General features: G+C 50.6%; 1 protein-coding gene across 1 annotated transcript in view; it reads right to left on the reverse strand.

Annotated features, from left to right (window-relative positions):
• LOC126545936 (uncharacterized) overlaps nt 1-17,994 on the reverse strand; it is a 120,164-nt gene that overhangs the window by 49,056 nt on the left and 53,114 nt on the right. Inside the window, exon 4 of the mRNA XM_055061620.2 lies at nt 13,844-14,012. Within this exon, the coding sequence (XP_054917595.2) occupies nt 13,844-14,012 (169 nt within the window). The remainder of the gene's footprint in view (nt 1-13,843; nt 14,013-17,994) is intronic.

A 17,994-nucleotide genomic window follows, 5' to 3' on the forward strand; every position in this document is an offset into this window, starting at 1 on the left:
CGTGTTCACGAGGACCCGTATCATGGTGACGACTTGTTTGTCGTCTTCTGCGCTGCTGCCAGAAGCTGAAGGATAATTCGGCGAGCGTGCTACATCTTGCTGCTCCGCTGGTTCGTCTAGCCTTGGCAACGGCGGCCACTCCTCGTATGAGGCAATGTTATTCGGGACTTTCTGTTTAGGAACCTCGTTGCTAGTATTGCTAGTTTTCTGTGGAAGTTTGTGGACTGTCAGTGGACGCGGTGCATCCTTAGCAATAGCAGTGGGTTTCCTAGACCTCTGGCGATGTGAACGCCGACGTCGCACTTTAGCGGCAGCCTCCCTGTGTGACGAACCATCTCTGACCATTTGCCTCAAGACTTTAAGCTCATTTTTCACACGTGGGCAAATCTTTGAAGATGCATCATGAGAGCCTTGACAATTGGCGCACTTTTGACTTTCTGCACGACATGCATCAGAGCTGTGCGACCCAGAGCATCGTGAGCACACGGCACCATTTGTGCAAACAGCACTAACGTGCCCTATCTTTTGACACTTCCGGCACTGAAGCGGCCTTGGAACAAAAGGCCGTACTACGTGTCTGAAGTGCCCGACTTTGACATGTGACGGTAGGCTGTCTCCTTTAAATGTTAGCTTCACACAGTGCGAACTCCCCAGGCGACGGGCTTGCAATATGGCAATTCCCTCTGTCGCTGGCTTAATGAGTATACGCAGGTCAGCATCGCTAATTGAATTGTCGACGTCATACACCACACCGGCCGTAGAATCACGATCGTCTTGTTTGTAGCAGCGTACGTTGACCCTATCCAGCACCTTAACGTTACTCAGAACGTCTAGTGCGCTGCGGTTTGTGACATCTATAGCGAGAATGTTCTTTCGGGCGTTGATCCTTATATCTTTGATCTGACCCGGAACAAGCGCCTCGAGCGATAGAGATGTAGCTTGGCGGTTGAGCCGGTTTAGATTGTCGCTAGGAGCCACAGGCACGAATAAAATTGTGTGGTCCGATGACTTTCGCCTCGGGACCACAGTTGTCTTACTTGTGGAAGGAGATGTCCCGACGAGTCTTCTCTTTGCTTTGCGCTTTGCTACGGGCACGAAGTCACTGTCATCCGAGGTTTCATCACTGGTCGTTGAATAGATCACAGTGTCCTCGCTGTCGGTGTCACTCGGGCGACTAGACCGCTTTCTCGGAGGGGCCGCTGTTGACGTGGAAGGACCCGGCACCCCTCCAGGTGACTCCACGTCCATCGCCGTAGTGAAGGGAGCGGCGTCTCCCACAAAGTAGCTTGAAATTAGCAGAGACAGAAAAGCAGCGTTCCACACAACGCACTTCGTCGTCTTCTTCCTTCGATATATATATGTAAGCTGTGCGCTTCGGCATTGCCTTTTTGCCCTGCATACAGCCATAATATATGAGAGGGATCGCATAAAAAGAATGGGATGCCTATTTTTGAGGGCAAAATTTCCGTAATACGTGTGAGTGCGTCGTAGAGAACGGAACGAAGACAACCGAAAAAAAATTCGGTTATCATCATCTTTCTCGAAAAAGCAAGAGAAAACGGGCGAACGCCGCTATAGGACCTCGCATATTCACGCCGCACAGCGTTTATAAAAAATTGGAGGACGCTTAAGCTTCGCCTTCAAGAGTGGAACGCGATAGCGTTATCGCACCCCGTTCGCACCGCCTACTCAAACGCGCTACGCCAGCCAAAGGTCGCGATCGGCACAGATAGCCGGGCCCCACGGAGGAAGGAAACTAAAGAGAGGCCCTGACGTCACTTTTTGTGAAGCTAAAGTGAAGCCGGAAGTTCGCGTTGCTCATGGCGTTGCTCCGCCTATCGGGCCAGCTCTCCTCTCTTGTTTACATTTCTCGCGAAACCACGCCGTGCTGCGCGCAAACGTGCTGCTCGGACGCACGCGCTCCGCAGCAATGGACGACCGCACGCCAAGTTTCATCCTAAAGCCCCTCACTTGAGGGGCTTTATTTCATTTTAGACGCCAGCGCTCGTTTCTCCCCTGGCGGAGCGATTTCATCTCCAACGGGTGTAGGTTTCCGCCGCCGCTTCCCTTGGCGGTCGCGCTCGCGTTCAGTTCGCGCTGCGCGCGAAACGTCTCTTCTTTGCGACGGCGCTTTTAAGGATGACCGGAAATTATTATTGTGTTGTTAACTGTCACGACAGCAATGTAAACACGAAAGGGTTGATGCCACCAGTGAAATTCTGCCGATTCACAAGAAAATGGTACGAAAAAAGCAGACGACAGACATGGATTACTGCGGTGCGCCGAGCGAAGTAAACAACTGGCAAACGAAGCGAGCTCGTTCATTGATCACTCTTGAGTGTAAGGCGGTTTCTATATGTAACCCACATGATTTTCATAATTACTCGGTACATAATCGTTTTGTTCATATAAAAACTAAGTTCGACGAGCGCTTGTCCTGTCTACTTTCTCGTGTTTCGTTTGTGTGTGCGGTGCCCAAGAATGGAAACCACTTCTGTTGTATGCGCTAGCAGTGGCCGAAGTGCACGCGTGTCGAGAAATTGAATATGTGCACGATGCATTGAACATGACCGGAGTTCATTTCCGCTTCACCACTGCACCGATCGATCGAGTTACTGGACGATACGCGCCCGCGTCTTGGTCGCGCCGGCATTGCTGAAGCAGGAATGATTACTAATACTTTCAACTTCCGTCTCTTGAGCACTGTTAAAGAATGGCCAAGCTGTCTACATTGGTGCCTCTATTCCATATTGTAGGGGACGTACTAGTGTGCGCATGTCATACTTGTGGTATGCAGCGATATATTTTATTTCCGCACAGTGTCGATGGAAGTCCGTTGTCGCCATCAGAGACAGCACGGATTTGTAGCAAACATATTTTGAGAAACTGCAAAAATGACTTTAGCTTGTTTGTGCCGTACGTATGTGCCGCATCGTGTGCTGACGATTTTTCCGGCGGCACATACGATGTCGTTTCCAATTACCTGCTCAGCGTCACTTACATAATTAAGCAGACGCTGCCCTTTCGCCGCATTTCAGCCATAAAAATAATTGCCAAGCGTACCGATCTTCTTAAAGGCAAATAGAAGCGTGTACAGTCTGTTTCACACCTAGGGGAAAACTAGGAACGTATCGCGTCGCGATGCAGCAAGCAATGGAGTCGTGCGTCGGCAGCAGCTCGAGCAGGCGCAGACGCTCGAGGGGCGGATTCGTGATCTGCGTGGTCTGCTACGGCAGCGCGCGCTGGCCGCATTGTCGGGAAGCGTGCTACTGTCAGGGGCAGTGCACCGACTTCATCGGTACTGCGGGAACTGAGCTGATATTCTTTACTAAACGGTGTGCGTCGCCAAACTCTGAGCCTTCACTGGCGATAATGGAGTTCCACAAACTTCTTTTGACAGCATGCTTCATTTGTTCTTTTGAAAGGCCGGGGTACTGAGCGCGTGCACGTATATTTCTTCACAGTGTGTGCTACCGTAATAAGCAGCGACAAGACGCACCAAGATATGCGCGCAACGTGCTCAGTCTTTGTTTGACTCGAAAGGAAAACGAAGCACTCAACAATAACTATGCGGGTCGAACACGATGAAACAAACGGATACGATTAAAGGAATGTTTTAGGTTAAGACAATGAGCTGGAAGTGATTTTTCTCGACAATCATTCTCTACACCTGACAGACCTTGCCCGCCGGCGGGGAATTGGACATGTGACGCTCGGAACTTCAGTTAGTATCTCTTCATGTCCCCAGCGGCAGCGATGACTGCGCTCATCCTGGAAGGCAGTGAAGTGTAGAATGACTTGATCAGGGACGTGTTCGTTCGCAGCACGTCTCAGTAGCTGGCAATAGTGGATCGAAGCCTATCCTCGGGTGACTGATAGAGGGGATGGTGCGCCAGCGATACTTTCAACGAGCCCCAGACATTTTAAATGACGTTGGCGCCCGGGGATTGAGGCGGCCACTCCAAGAGAGTGACTGCGCACTCTTCCAGCATTTCTTGCACAACACGAGCAGTGTGGATCGGCGACCTATCGCGTTAGAATATATAGTCGCCTTCCAGAAACGGGCCGTCAAAAATGTATGGAATCACTACGTCGTATATGACTGCCCTGCAGCGATAAACTTACTTTCGAGGCGTATCAGTGGGCGTCGCACAACGCCAGCTTTCCAACAGAAGTCAGCTACAACGATGAGATCGGCGCCCTGCAATTGGCAGTAGAACGTTTCCCGACAATGCGGCCAGCGCGCGCCGCCGTAGCAGACGACGCCGTTCAAGATCCCGCCCCTCGAGCACCTGCGCGAGCTGCTGCCGCCGCCTGACTCAAGCGCTTGCCGCATTGCGATGCAATGCGCTCCGAGTTTTCCCCTAAATTTGAAACAGACTGTACATAGCCCTTCGAATGAAATGTCCACGCGCATACACGTAGGCACACACCGCGCGCGGCACGAAACGTGCCCAAACACGCGCAGTGCAGGAGTCAATCAAGGCGGTGCGAACGAGAGATGGGAGAGGGGTACCACCCGCTAATAGAATTTTGCTTCGCACGCGGCGCTCTCAACGCCGGCGCAGCAGCGCCGCTCTCGGTGCCGTTCTTGAGCATACTAAGCAATCGTTAGCACGTTAGCATGATTCCGCGAAAGAGGGCAAAATTTCCCGCGGATATTCCTTCGTCCGTAGCCATTGCCGTGGCACGGCACATTGCGTACAGCGTTGCATGCGCGTTAATTTCATGAACTTTAGTTCCTCCTGTCCCACCTGGCCACAGCAACATCCGGGAGAGCACGGTCCAGATAACGCAGCGCAACGAAACACGGAGACCAACGCAAACCTGCCCGCACGGCGCCTTTGCCACGGTACGAAACCTACGGAGCAGCACGTATGAGCGCACAGAACCAAAACAAAGCCGCCATTGTGGCCCGAAAGGCGTGGCCGCTACGGCAAAGAAATAAAAAATCAGCAAAAAAGAGGAGAACGTACTACGTCACTTCCTCCACACTTCCTCCAAACTGAGGAGAGGCTGGGCCTCTCCTCAGTTTTCTTCCTCCATGCCGGGCCCCGACGCGCCATGAAGGCGGACGCGATCATGGGGCGAGTGGCGCGCCACTTGTCGGGGCAGCGCCGTACATTGCGAGAAGGGGGTCTTCTGTGTTTGCCGCAAGATGGCTCTGCGTGTGCGCAGAAGAAATGTAGCGGAAACGTACTTCGCTACTCGTGAAACTGCGACTTCTGTAAGTTACATGGTCATAATTACCGATATACACCGCAGTACAACTTTCTACGGCACGTTTCTTAGGCAACACCGCATTCACTAGAGGCGATTTTGTCCCGTTTTGAAGGAACGAACTCGTGGCTGAGTGGTAGCGTCTCTGTCTCACACTGGTTCGATTCCCACCAGCCCATCTTGCAAGATGTTTTTTTATTTATGAAGTGCCTTCTGGGATTTATCGCTCACGGCCAACGCCGCTGACGCCGACACCGACGACACCGGCTTTTCTGCGACACGAGCTCCTTAACGCTGTCGCGTTAATATATAACCGCTGATGCCGTGCGGTATATAGAACAAAGATATATGTAATCAGCACCTACCACTGCTTAGGACGTTCGCGCAGTTCGTAAACAGTCCATTTGCTGGAAAAGCTTAATTCAGACTGTAAGGTATGCTGCTATTACTTGCCAAAGCTATTTTATTCAGGGGCGGAAACCTCATCCATCGAACCAAGTAGTCACGCAATGTAACCTGCAGCGAACAGTTTAATAATTAATTAATTATGGGGTTTTACGTGCCAAAACCACTTTCTGATTATGAGGCAGACTCCGGAAATTTCGACCACCTGGGGTTCTTTAACGTGCACCTTAATCTAAGTACACGGGTGTTTTCGCATTTCGCCCCCATCGAAAGGCGGCCGCCGGGGCCGGGATTCGATCCCGCGACCTCGTGCTCAGCAGCCTAACACCATAGCCACTGAGCAACCACGGCGGGTAGCGAACAGTTTGAACGCTTGTCAAAGTATAACATCACAGCTCCTATCGTAGCAGAATGGTACCCACGCTGTTACGATCGTCGCGTATGTTTCATGGCTCCTAAACCTCAGCTTAGAAATAGACGATAATACTGCAATAAGGTCACATTAATGATTGGAACATTCAGAAATACGCAATTGATCTCCGAGGCTGATTGTAGGCTCAAATATGCGCGCACACATCGCGCTGCGTGTTCCGTCCACCTCAACGCCCGCAGAAATTCCGGCCATGGCGCCTTAAACCACTTCAGCTCGTCTCACAGAACCGTTTACCACGTAGAATACGCGCGTCATACTAAACAGACCGCACGACCGCGAAAACAAACGCCAGAACCTACCGCCGAGCGTATACCTGCCATGCAAAAGACCGCTTTCACCCAAGCCAGTATGGCGCTGCTCATAGGCGGCGCCACTGCGTTCACACAATGGCGACGCCTACGAAAAAACGGTCTATACCCGGTCGCATATTTCCAATTGCTAGTAGGTACATCGGGGCGTGGCACTTGCGGAGACGACCGACGTTTGCGCGCATGCGCAAGTAAGAGCGGGAGCGAAAGAGGAAATGTGTGGACTTTTGCTCCTTGAATATACGACTTTGCCTAGGCACTACAGAGGAGTTTATTAGCGCGTGTTGTATGCGCTTGTCCCTACGTGCGCCGGCAGAAGTCGCGGGGCGCGGTAGTGCTGAACCTAGCATCGCAAGTTGGCGGCTAGACGCAATTATATTTATTCAGTCGTGTTGTTTGCTAATTAAAACAACGTGTCACTATTTCGCATTATTGGCGGCACCTCCAGGACACCAAAGCGGCAACGGGGACATCAAAGCTAGAAGCCGGACTAGTTCGTGGGTTGGGGCTCGCAGAGCCCTGCGTGTGCCAGGGGAGTATAAGATCAGCTTGCCGCTATCGCGGACAGCCAATTTTTTATGCGAACACCCACTGGCACACTTTAGCCTCCGCGGCCTCCGCGGCCGCCACCCACGGGCCGCCCTGCTTCCAGCTTTGATCCCCCCGTTACCGCTTAGGTGCCTCGGAGATCCTGCGCCGCCTGCTTTAATATAATCTCAGGTGCTCTCCTGAAGCCTCGGTTTGCCGGTTACATGTGCCCTCCTGGAGCAGTGCTTGTAAAAAATGCAATCTATCGCCGCGACTAACAAAGTGACTGGCGTCTTCTACAGCACTAGTCAGAACGCTGCCCCTTCAGAGACAGCTAGTGATCACCAAATGGGGCGTCCGTGCCCACTGCCTCACCGCGCGGGCAGTCAGCAGCGGAGCGTAAACAAACTCGACCCCCCTCCGTCATGCCGGCACGCCTAGGGACAAACGCACGCTACACGCGCAAAGAAACTTCTCCACCGTAGTGCCTAGGCAGAGTCACATATTCAAGGACCAAAGGCCCCCAGATTTTCTCTCTCGCACCCGCTCTTCCTGGCGCCCGCGCAGAAACGTCGAGCGCCGTCGAAAGCGCCACGCCCCGCTGTACCTACTAGCAATTGTAAAATCGCTACCCGGACGAGATGTCGCCACCGTCGGCGCCAGGGAGGAGCCGAGAGAAGGAGTGCCGGCATAGGAAGAGGAGAGGGGAAATGTTGTTACTTTTAGATCATTTAGGAACTTTAGGTGGCAGAGGTAATTAGCGCCATCCATCAGAAGGGCAGGAAAGCAACTCCGCAACCCTTGCACGGCCTGCCGCGCGCACCGATCCAACTCCTCTGCCCTTACCCTCCCTCAAAACGCCCTCACCTTCGACTGTCACCGCGAACGCCCGCCGGCCCGGCGCCACTTAGCCCGCTGTTTCTTTATCTGCTGTTATCGGGAAGCATGCGCTGCTGTGCCTAGACCGGCGTGGGCAGTTTCGTCAGTTTCGTGGTCCTCGATAGCTGTGTGCTTGTGCTCCGCGATGTTTCACCCGTTTCACGACTCGCACCGCTCGGGCATCGTGCAGTGGTCCACGAATACCTCAAAAACAAGCCCTGCAAGGTTGTCCCGGGTGTCTAAAGACAACAGGTGAGCGCGCAGGCCCAAGGACATAAGAAGACGCATGTACACGAACACAGCCCTGTGCATCTATGTGCTACACGAGTCTCCGGACGTCCTTGATTGTGCTACACCTCCCTCTTACCGGTAGAGAATTAAACCTGACAAATAGATGCTCCTCCTCATTGTCGCCTGGTGTATGACTTGTTTCTTCTGTGCCAAGTCTCATTCTGCAACTATAGTAATACCTGTGCCACACAAGCGAGGTTAATGCCATTAAAATTTTAAGACCTTAAGTTTCTTAATGCCATTATATTTCGACCGCTGCTACACGCGCATACTTAATGACATTAACCCTTGCGATGGGCATAGCTGCAGTGAAACGGTTAAGTTTGCTTGCCAATCGTAATACAATAAAAAACAGTTATCTAGAGAGCAGATGTTTAAGAAATGGCATGAGAAACATTAATCGGCGTATTATATGTAGTTTATTTCAGGAATGTCATTGTTGCACCCAGCCGTAAACTGCTTGAAGCCAAAGCTAAGTCGACTGCCAATTCATAGCGTAGCCAAAGCATTGAAATTGAAAAAACGTTCTTGACGCTCACGCTACCGTGTTTCTTGCATCACCTTCCAAGCAATCTTAATGCATTCATCCTCATTGCCACTATTTGAATTGCCTTTATGATAGCTGGCGTTTTCACCTTTTCGACCGCCTCAACTCCCAACTCGTCGCACAACAACAAGTCTGACTTCATCAACCTTCTAAGATCCATGGCATCTGCCCCGACTGGTGTTTAGAACTGTTTTCCTTAAATAATTTGTGCAAGCAAACAATATGCAACAAATGCCCGATTCCTAGAACTACCAAAATAAACACACAATATTTGAAGTCTGGCGAATCAAAACGAAAAAAACCACGAGCTGACTTACGGATGCAGCACCACGCCATCTGGTTCATCGGTCCGCTGTTCCCGGTTCCTCAGGACTCCCTGGGTCGAAGGCTCTTTCTTCTTCGCTGTTCCCAGTTCCACCGGACTTCTTTGGACGAAGGCTCTTTCTTCTTCGCTGTTCCGGGTTCCTCAGAACTCGCTGCGTCGAAGGCTCTTTCTTCGCTGTTCCCGGTTCCTCAGGACTTCTTTGGACGAAGGTTCATCCCTAGCGCTGCCACCAGTTGTTGGATCTGGAGGACAATCCCACCGCTGTCCACCAGAGTTTGGATCTTGTCGTTGAGGGCGGGAGTTGGCCGACGTTGATGAGGATTTTGAGATGAAAACTGGTAGTTTATTTACCTTATTTACATTAATAACATGAAGTAATTAACAGTCATTGATGGCCGGCAGCAAATCGGGCGCTGCGGCCCGTGGCAAGAAGCCCGAAAGAGATGAATGAATGAAGGAATGCTCGCTTCTCTCTGCACCCTGTCTCTGGCTTTTAACTCCTTCGGTGTCTCGGGGTCACGTCATTTTCGGCCAATCGTCGAGCCCGCTCAGGTGTCGTCATTTTCCTTCAATGGTAGGCGCCCGTGCGAGTGTAGTGACATTCGACTCAGGGGGTCGCTCCATGGCTTCATTGTCCGAGGGATGACTTGCCACCTGTATTGCCCCCAGGTCTGCAACTGCCGTCACAATCGGCAGATGGTGTGGCTCCGAGGGCTTCACTGTGACTTACAGCCGGCGTTGCCGTGGTGTTGCATCCCCGTCTGAAAGCGCTCAGCTAGAGGAGACGGGTTGTTTTTGAGCTACCTTTCAGAGCTGCAAAACAACTTCACTCGGGACCCAGATTACCTGGAACCGTGCCAGGCTCCCGTTTCACTCTCGGGAAGAGTCAAGCAGTGGGACAGCTCTACGTGCGGCGCACGAGGTGGGTCGCGGTCGCCAACTTGTCTGGACGTGCTGCGCCTCGGGAACATGGTAGATACGCTTCTGCGCACCTTGATTAGCTGCGACGGCGATTCGATGTGGTCTGGTGAACTCGAAGAATGCCAGGAAAAGGGCCCGTACATAACAGCTCCTCCTCGCCCCGGAAGTTTGGAATGGCCGGTGAAATCAATTCTCTGGCCATGAGGAACGGTAAAACAAACGAAACAAGATAGCGCTGCACCACGCGCAAGCGCAGGCTCTTCACCCCTGACTCGCCAGGCTATTACTAGGTCAAAATGAACCCTGATCCTTTCTTTCCCAAATTTTGATAAAGCGATTCCAACCACCTTTGTAAACAGCTTTCCATATCTCCATGATTGCCGACAAGGCCAGAGTGATATTGTCGTTGCAAAAGAAACGAGAGAAAGTTAAAGAATTAAGGAAAAGAAACCGAACATAACTTAAGCGGCCTAACTTCACGAACAGCCTGTTTTTACCCTATCGCAGTGGCGCACTTATCGCACGTACTGGTGCCACTGAACAGTCTGGTCCACTCCACACGTATGTAACCACGATCGCGATAGCTTTGTGGTCCCTATTCAGAACGTGTACTTGCGTCGTACGCAAACGTTTCATCACGCTTACTCACGTTTCTTCCTCTAGTCCATACAGGACACGTAACTTAAACAACTACTAAACTTGCGTAACTTACGCACTGCGCAGAACCCTTAAAATAAATGCGTCTTCTAATAACTATTTCCACGCAGGCTTACTAGAGAAGTCAGAACGCGGCCGTCCTCAACACACACGAGCGACCCTGTCATAAACATTCTGCTTCCTTCCACCCGCGCAGGACATTCGCTAATGGAACTAAGAACGCTTCTCAGTGCAAATTATGCACTTACTGAAAATCTACGCGCTTAACCTTAGAAATCTGTGGACAGGCAAAAATAAAGAAAAAGTGAAGGTGCGTGGGGCATGGGGAAGGGTGGAGAGGGAGCGGAGTGGGTCGTCATAATAAAAAAAAAAGAGCGCTAGGGTGAAGAGGGCCCACACGGCTGCTGTTCCTGCTGCTATGACAACGTAAAGAATTGTACGCGCCGCCATTTTGCCATGTATCGCCCTCCTGCTAGGGCCGTAACTGAAAGGGACCTTGGCGCTAGCGTCGAAAGAGCGTCTGCTTAAAAACAGCCAACGGCAGCCATGCGGAGATTGTGAACCCGAGCGCGCGGTTCACCGGCATGCGTATGAAAAAAATACATCCCCTGGGCGCCGGGGGCGGGGGGGGGGGGGGGGGGTGTAGTCAGAGCTGCGCGCCAGTTGGCTCTCGCCGCAGGCCGATTCCGCTAGCACGGCGACACCTGGGGCCGCAGCCTGCGACTTTGCCTCCGACATTTGAGTTTGTTTACGCTCCGACGGCGGCGTGCTGTCGCGGTGAACGCGATGCAGCAGTGGTCACTGACGCCCGTTTGGTGATAGGAGCACGCATCGCTTGCATTGTGGTGTATCCGAGGCACGTGAAGCAGCTTGAAGCAGCTTGAAATGCTTCAAGAAACGCCTGTGCAACGTTACGCAATGATTGTGCGTAGGCCTTTGACAACGCTACGCCTCGCTGTCGAAAGCCGCGTCGCTCCGTTTTCAACGACGCTGAAAAAGCATTCATACAGAAAGTGGACACGCGCCACAGCGAGAAGCAAGGCAACGGTGGCATGATCATGGATATTGAAAAAGCTTATGAGCAATACTTATATATACTGCGGTGAAATTGTATAGCAAGCGAAAAGGAAAATAATACCGGCAGACAGAGACGACAGGTGCGCAGCTGAGATAATAATAAAGACTACAATCATGGCCAAGTGGAGTTTCCAGTGTTTATAACATGTTGCTTACACTTAGTACGCGCGCAAATTCTCACTTAGCTTCACTGCAACACACTATTCTTCAGCGCGGAGGCCATAGGTGAGCACCTGAGATAATGATAAAGGTTAGAAGCGTGGCTAAGTGACGTTTACAGTTTTTATACTAACGTGTTGCTTACACTGCGTATGCGCGCAAATTCTAACTCATTTCACTGCAATAGATTGAATGCTTCGCCGCATTACACAAGTGCCGTGAGTCGAAGCCATCAGAAATTACCGTTTTCCTTCTCTTATTTTTTTTTTTTTTTCTCATAGCTGGAAAATCGCAGCGCGCTCGGTATTTAATAGTTTCCCCTTGGTCTACGCTTTATTCCAATAAGAGAAGAGACAATTACATGTTGGCCACGCGCTTTTCCTTCACGAATAGCGTGCATAACAAAATCATCTCCCACGAAGAAGCGAGAGAAGTGGTTCTTGTGGGGAAAGGAGGAAAGGCTAGCACTATCTTTTGCAACCCATGCGGAAGCACGGCTCAGCGCCAGCAGGGTGGGCGAGATGGGAGTAAAGGAGAGAGAAGGTAGGGGGGAGAAAGGTAGAGGGTCGTCCTAGCAGCATCAGAGCAGCCCGGCTTTCTCCCTGCGGGCTGCAGCGCCGCCCGACCGAGACCGCGGCTCGACGTCTGTTCGAGCGACGTCACTGCGGACACCATCACACTTGTCTTTCACGCTTCACAACGCCTGCTAGAATAAAACAAAGTATTCTATGACCGACTAAGTTATTTATGGCGATGCCTCGCACTCTCCAGCTCTTTCAGCCCAAACGAGACACGCCGGTACCAAACCGCAGCCGCGCTTCAAAGTCAAAGGCTGTTACAATGTTACCGCCATCAACCGTGAATCAAAAGTGCAACGTCACCTTCTCCCGGCCTCCGCCACGGGCTCCATTTATTACCACGTTAAATTTCAGTCGTGCTCATTTGATGGAATCGAACAAGCTTCGGTGCTAATAGCTGTCGAGGAAGTACTTTGAACAAGCCAATGTACTTTTTAAGTCTCTAACGTCACTCAATTGGTCAGAGAGAATTAACTATTTCAATTATTGCCTCTGGCAATCATATTGTCACGACCACCCGTAATCGCACCGCGGAACACTGCATGCTCAAAACGCAATCATCACGACTTTGGTATGCCAGCAACACTGTTATATTACTGAGGAATATGCGCACGCTTATTAAATGCACTTTTTTTTTCAACATAGCGGTCCATAGATCCTCAAAAATATGCGCAACGCGCTGCTGACAAGCCGGCAAGTAGGGCGGAAGATTCACGTGATCTCCATGTTTCACGCCACTTCCTGTAGTCTTCCTTTCTCCCTGTCCTCCTCCGCTACGTCCGTCGCGCGACAGCTACGACGGAAATCTGACCGGCGATTGGCGCGCTGCGGCAAGCAGTATTGAGAAAATAATTTCAGGAATTTAATAGCACTATGACGGCGTCCTAAAGCACCACATATGTCTCAATTCGAAAACCACTTGAGTTTCCTTTTGTGCGCCCCACGTGTCTTCCTTTCCTCATATTACAGTGGCTAGAATTGCCATTCTAGCCACTCTACTTATATCGTCTTCAAGCTAATCATAGAACGTATTTTGTCTTTTCATTTTTCATTCTTCTTGGTCATTGATCCGCAGGATGCCCCGGAGCCGTTACTGCGGGGTCGGCCACTCGACATGCGTATGATATGCAATTTAATTTGATCAATAAATATAGGGTGAATGGGCTTTATCCGCACAGCTGTGAGGGTCAGTCTTCTGAGAATTTTGAATCGGGATTCACAACTCTGCAGCAGCTGATAGGGATGACGAATAAGGTTGGTGACAGGCGGATTTTACGAACGGTTACTAAACTCAGCTTCGTCAGCCGGTAAAGTTTAGCTAATGCGTCCAACTGAGGAAACCCTTAGGTGGCCTTGCTTACGGCGGCAGTTTGCAATAATCGTTGCCGACAACTGAGATCTATTGTCTGCGTTACCCTGGAAAACGGGGTCCTAATACACGTGGGAACGTCTTACATCGGTGAGAAAAGACTCACTGCTCTTCTAGCATGATGTGCGACGAGTGCTCAGACAGACCTGTGAACGCTCTGTGTTCTGATGACGGGCACGTCGTGCTGGGATTCCAAGGCCGGCCACGTGAGTGGGCTCCGCCGAGGAGCCTCCAGGGCCAGTGGCTGGGTGGTCGCCTTGTCCAGCTGCGTCTCGAAGCTGCCGCGCATCTCGGGAGCTGCCCCCTTATTGGCACCTGCGTCAAGCAAAGGACTCAGACACACTCCCAAAATTATTCCGGTGTATCTCGTGCATCCCTCAGTGCACGATGCGTGTACTCCCACGCGATGACTGAATGAGATAGATGACCTAAGATTAGAGAAGCAGTAGACGAAAGCACTGTTCCCGTTTGGCGTAGCGAAGGTCGCTTGCCATGTAATGATTCTCGCTGTAGAGGAACTCTTAGGATGGTTACTTCGTGGCCGCACTGGAGAGTTTAATCATAGAAAAGCTAGTGATAGCACAGTAACACTTTTATCCACTGCGCATTAATTACTTAGGAAATCCGCAAGGAGTATAATTCTTCATGAAAGAGGCAGCTGTCATTCATCCGATTATAACGGAAAACTGCGAAGGAAACCCCGACATGCCATTCAGAAAGGAAGCTTTCATTATAGAACTTTTATTATAGAACCAGCACTTTATGTTGGCCGGGCCTAAGCCCCCCCATGAGGGTACGTCGCGGGCTTGCCTCGCCGCCGCCTCACGGGCGTGCTGGGTCGCCCAGGTTTGGTCGTCGAGGGCGGAGCTCCAAAGAGCCTCACGCAACCTCGATGAGAAGGTCATGGTGTTAATGTGTGTGTACTGTGCTGGGAACTCCCACAGCTTATGCGGAAGCGTAGCCGGGGGAGTGCCACAGCACTGGCAGTTGGGAATAGTGTAAACGTCTGGGAATATAAGGTGGAGGCGGGTGGGCGAAGGGTACGTGTTTGTTTGTCGCAGACGCAGGGTGCTAGCCTGTGCCCAGCTTAACTTGGGGTGAGGTGAGGGAGGTTCGGCGACTGAGGTAAAAGGCCTTAACAAGTTCGTTATAAGTGGTCAGATTGTCCCTGGTGTCCAACTCGTCTCCAGTGACTCCGGCGCGGTTGACGAGGCCTCGCGCAATGGAGTGGGTGACCTCGCTCAGGTTGGGGAGGTGTGGGTGGACAGGGCCCGCATGGGCCAAAATCCATGTCAGGGAGATCAAGCTGTCTTTAGAGTGTGGTGCCTGGCAGAGGAGGCGAAGAGCTTGAGGAGAAATACGGCCTTTGCTGAGTGACGGCTTTAGTGACGGCTGAGCCAGAGTCACACACGATGGTGGGACAGGTGGGATCTATCTAGAGTGGCCAGGGTGATGACCACTTCTTCAGCCGTCTCGGCAGTGGGGGTAGTGAGGCTAGAGGCGTATTGTAGGACTCCATGGCGTGTGGCGATGGCCACATTTCGTGTGCCTTGGAAATTTGGGCTGCATCAACAAATGTGACGCGGGATACGTGAGCAAGGGCTTCTATGATAGCTCCGGCCCGAGCTTGGCGTCGGGCCCTGTTATATTCAGGGTGCATGTTTCTAGGGATACGGTCTGTGTAGATCCCGCTACGAATGTCAGTCGGGATCGATTGTTTGAGGCCCTGTTGCTGATGGTAAGTTAAGCCAAGCGTGGATGCACTCGGTATGTGCCGCTTTTCAATGAACATTTTTCAGGTCGTCACTTTAGCGGGCTGCGCCATGAATGAACTTGGTATGTGCCGCTCTTCAATGAACCTCTCGTCAACTGGGGTCACTGAGTATGTGCCACTGAGGGTGCGGCAATCGAGGGAACAATTATCAGCTTTCGTGGCCACCGGTGCGCCACACTTCTCGTCTCGGAGGCCTCATGCGGACTTCTTGGCAGCGCCACTAGAGGACGCAGCGTGTCCAGAAAGAAGCACGAGAGAGGATCGCGGTTGGCCGCATGACGCGTTTCTCAGCGCTCGCACGCGCCGGCGCGCCATGCATTTCGGAGGTAACGCGCACGCTTCGCGACGGCGGCTCTAGATGGCGCCGAGTGTTGTATAGCGCAAAGAAGGTGCAGTTGCCGCCGGATGAAGTATCCAGTAAATGGGAATTATAGCGGGAGAAAAAAAAGCGTATGTTTCGAATACTGGTGCAAGCAAAGATAGAAGGTGAAAGTGAACGTTGGTTGTCAGAAATACGTGAGAAAAAGAAGGCCGCACCTATAATATTTTGGAACCACATAAAACTATTAGACAGGAAGTCAACAACAATACAACAACATATCCTATAGACGAAGATTAAAACAGACGGGAAGGAGAAGCGGCAATAAATTATATCCAAGAAATAACAGCCGTATCTTTCCAAGCCAATGACGAAGTTGTATTTGAAGAAAAAAAGAGCATGAAAGAGACCCAAGTGAAAAAGGAGCTGGTGCTGGCAAATTTCAACTGGAAGAAAGCGGAAGAGAAAATTCGTAAACGCACAGCCACAGGGCTAGAAGAGGTTCCCGTTAGGTTGATTAATGAACTAGGACCAAAAAGTAAGGAAGCTCTGGTGAAAGCAGTGGAAGAAACTTTAAAAAGTAGACGAATACCAGACAGTTGGTGACAAAGTAAAATGAACTTAATTTATAAGGATAAAGGGGAGAAAGATATAATCCACTTGTATAGCCCGTTGACCATTACGTCAGTGATATACAGGATAGCAATGCACGCAATCAAATTAAAGCTGCAAGCATGGGCAGAGAATAATGGCATTTTAGGAGAACTTCAGAATGGCTTCAGAATAGGTAGGCGTTTGTTCTTATTTGCTCTTACTCAGTGTATTGAAATATCAAGAGTAGAAAGCAAACCGTTATATGTGGCCTTTTGAGACATTACAGGAGCGTATGACAACGTAGTCCCCAATATTTTGTGGGATATGCTGGAAGGGGAAGGCGTAGATGACGATTGTCTACAGCTTTTGAGAGAGATTTACCTAGAAAATACCGTTTGCGTTGAATGGAAAGGGATGAGGAGCGAGGAGAAAGCTAATATCAACAAGGGACTGAGCAGGGGTGCCCTTTATCCCCACTGCTGTTTATAATATACATAGTGTGGATAGAGAGAGTGCTGGAACGAAGTAATATCGGGTTTATTCTCTCATACAAAACAGGCGGGTACAGCAGTAGAGCAGCAGCTTCAAGCTTTATTTTATGCGGACGACATTGTGTTGCTAGCTAGCAAGCAAAGTGATTTGCAACGGTTGGCTAATATTTGTGGACAGGAAGGCAACAATTGAGGTTTGAAATTTAGTGTTAGAAAATCAGGTGTTATGGTATTCAATGAAAACAGTGAACAGACAGTGGAGATACGGGGCCAAAAAATACCTCGGGTAACAGAATATAAATACCTTGGTATATGGATAAATGAAGGCAATAGATATATGGAAAAAGGAAAAAACCATAACACTAAAGGGGAAGAGAAATGCAACCATAATGAAGCACAGCGCTATAGGGGATACAATAGGTACGAGGTCCTCTGAGGTATGTGGAAAGGTGCAATGGTTCCAGGATTTTATTTTGGAAATGTGGTTGCTTGCTTGAAATCAAGGGTACAAGCAGGACTCGATGGGAACCAAAGGTCAGTGGGACGCCTCGCATTGGGCGCTCACGGGAAGACTACAAATGACGCTGTGCAGGGTGATATGGGCTGGAGTAGTTGTGAAGTGAGGGAAGCTAACAGTAAATTTGATTAGGAAGAACGACTGAGGAATATGGAAGAAAGTAAATGGGCTGGGAAAATGTAGAGGTCTCTGTACAGGAAAAACATTGATTCACAGTGGAGAAAAAGAACTAAGAAGCTTCCCAGCAAGTATGTGGCCTGTAGGGTGAGCAATACAGCAACAAAGAAGGTCAAGCGGAAAGTCAGAGAGGCTGAAATAATCTCATGGGTAGCGGCAATGGGAAAGAAACCTGCCATGAGTAACTACTTAAGAGGAAAAAACGAAATCAGGAAAGAAACAATTTATGATAACTCCAAGGGAAGCTCATTACTTTTTGAAGCGAGATCAGGATGCCTTAGAACACGCACCTATAAAGCGAGATATAGGAAGGAAGAAGAAGCATGTGGTTGCTGCGGTAAAGCTAGGGAAACGTGTGTGCGCGTGCGCGTGTGTGTGTGTGCGCGTGCGCGTGTGTTTTTGCGCGTGCGCCTGTGTGTGTGTGT

The sequence above is a fragment of the Dermacentor andersoni genome, chromosome 1 (assembly GCF_023375885.2).
Source record: "Dermacentor andersoni chromosome 1, qqDerAnde1_hic_scaffold, whole genome shotgun sequence".
Lineage (NCBI taxonomy): Eukaryota > Metazoa > Arthropoda > Arachnida > Ixodida > Ixodidae > Dermacentor > Dermacentor andersoni.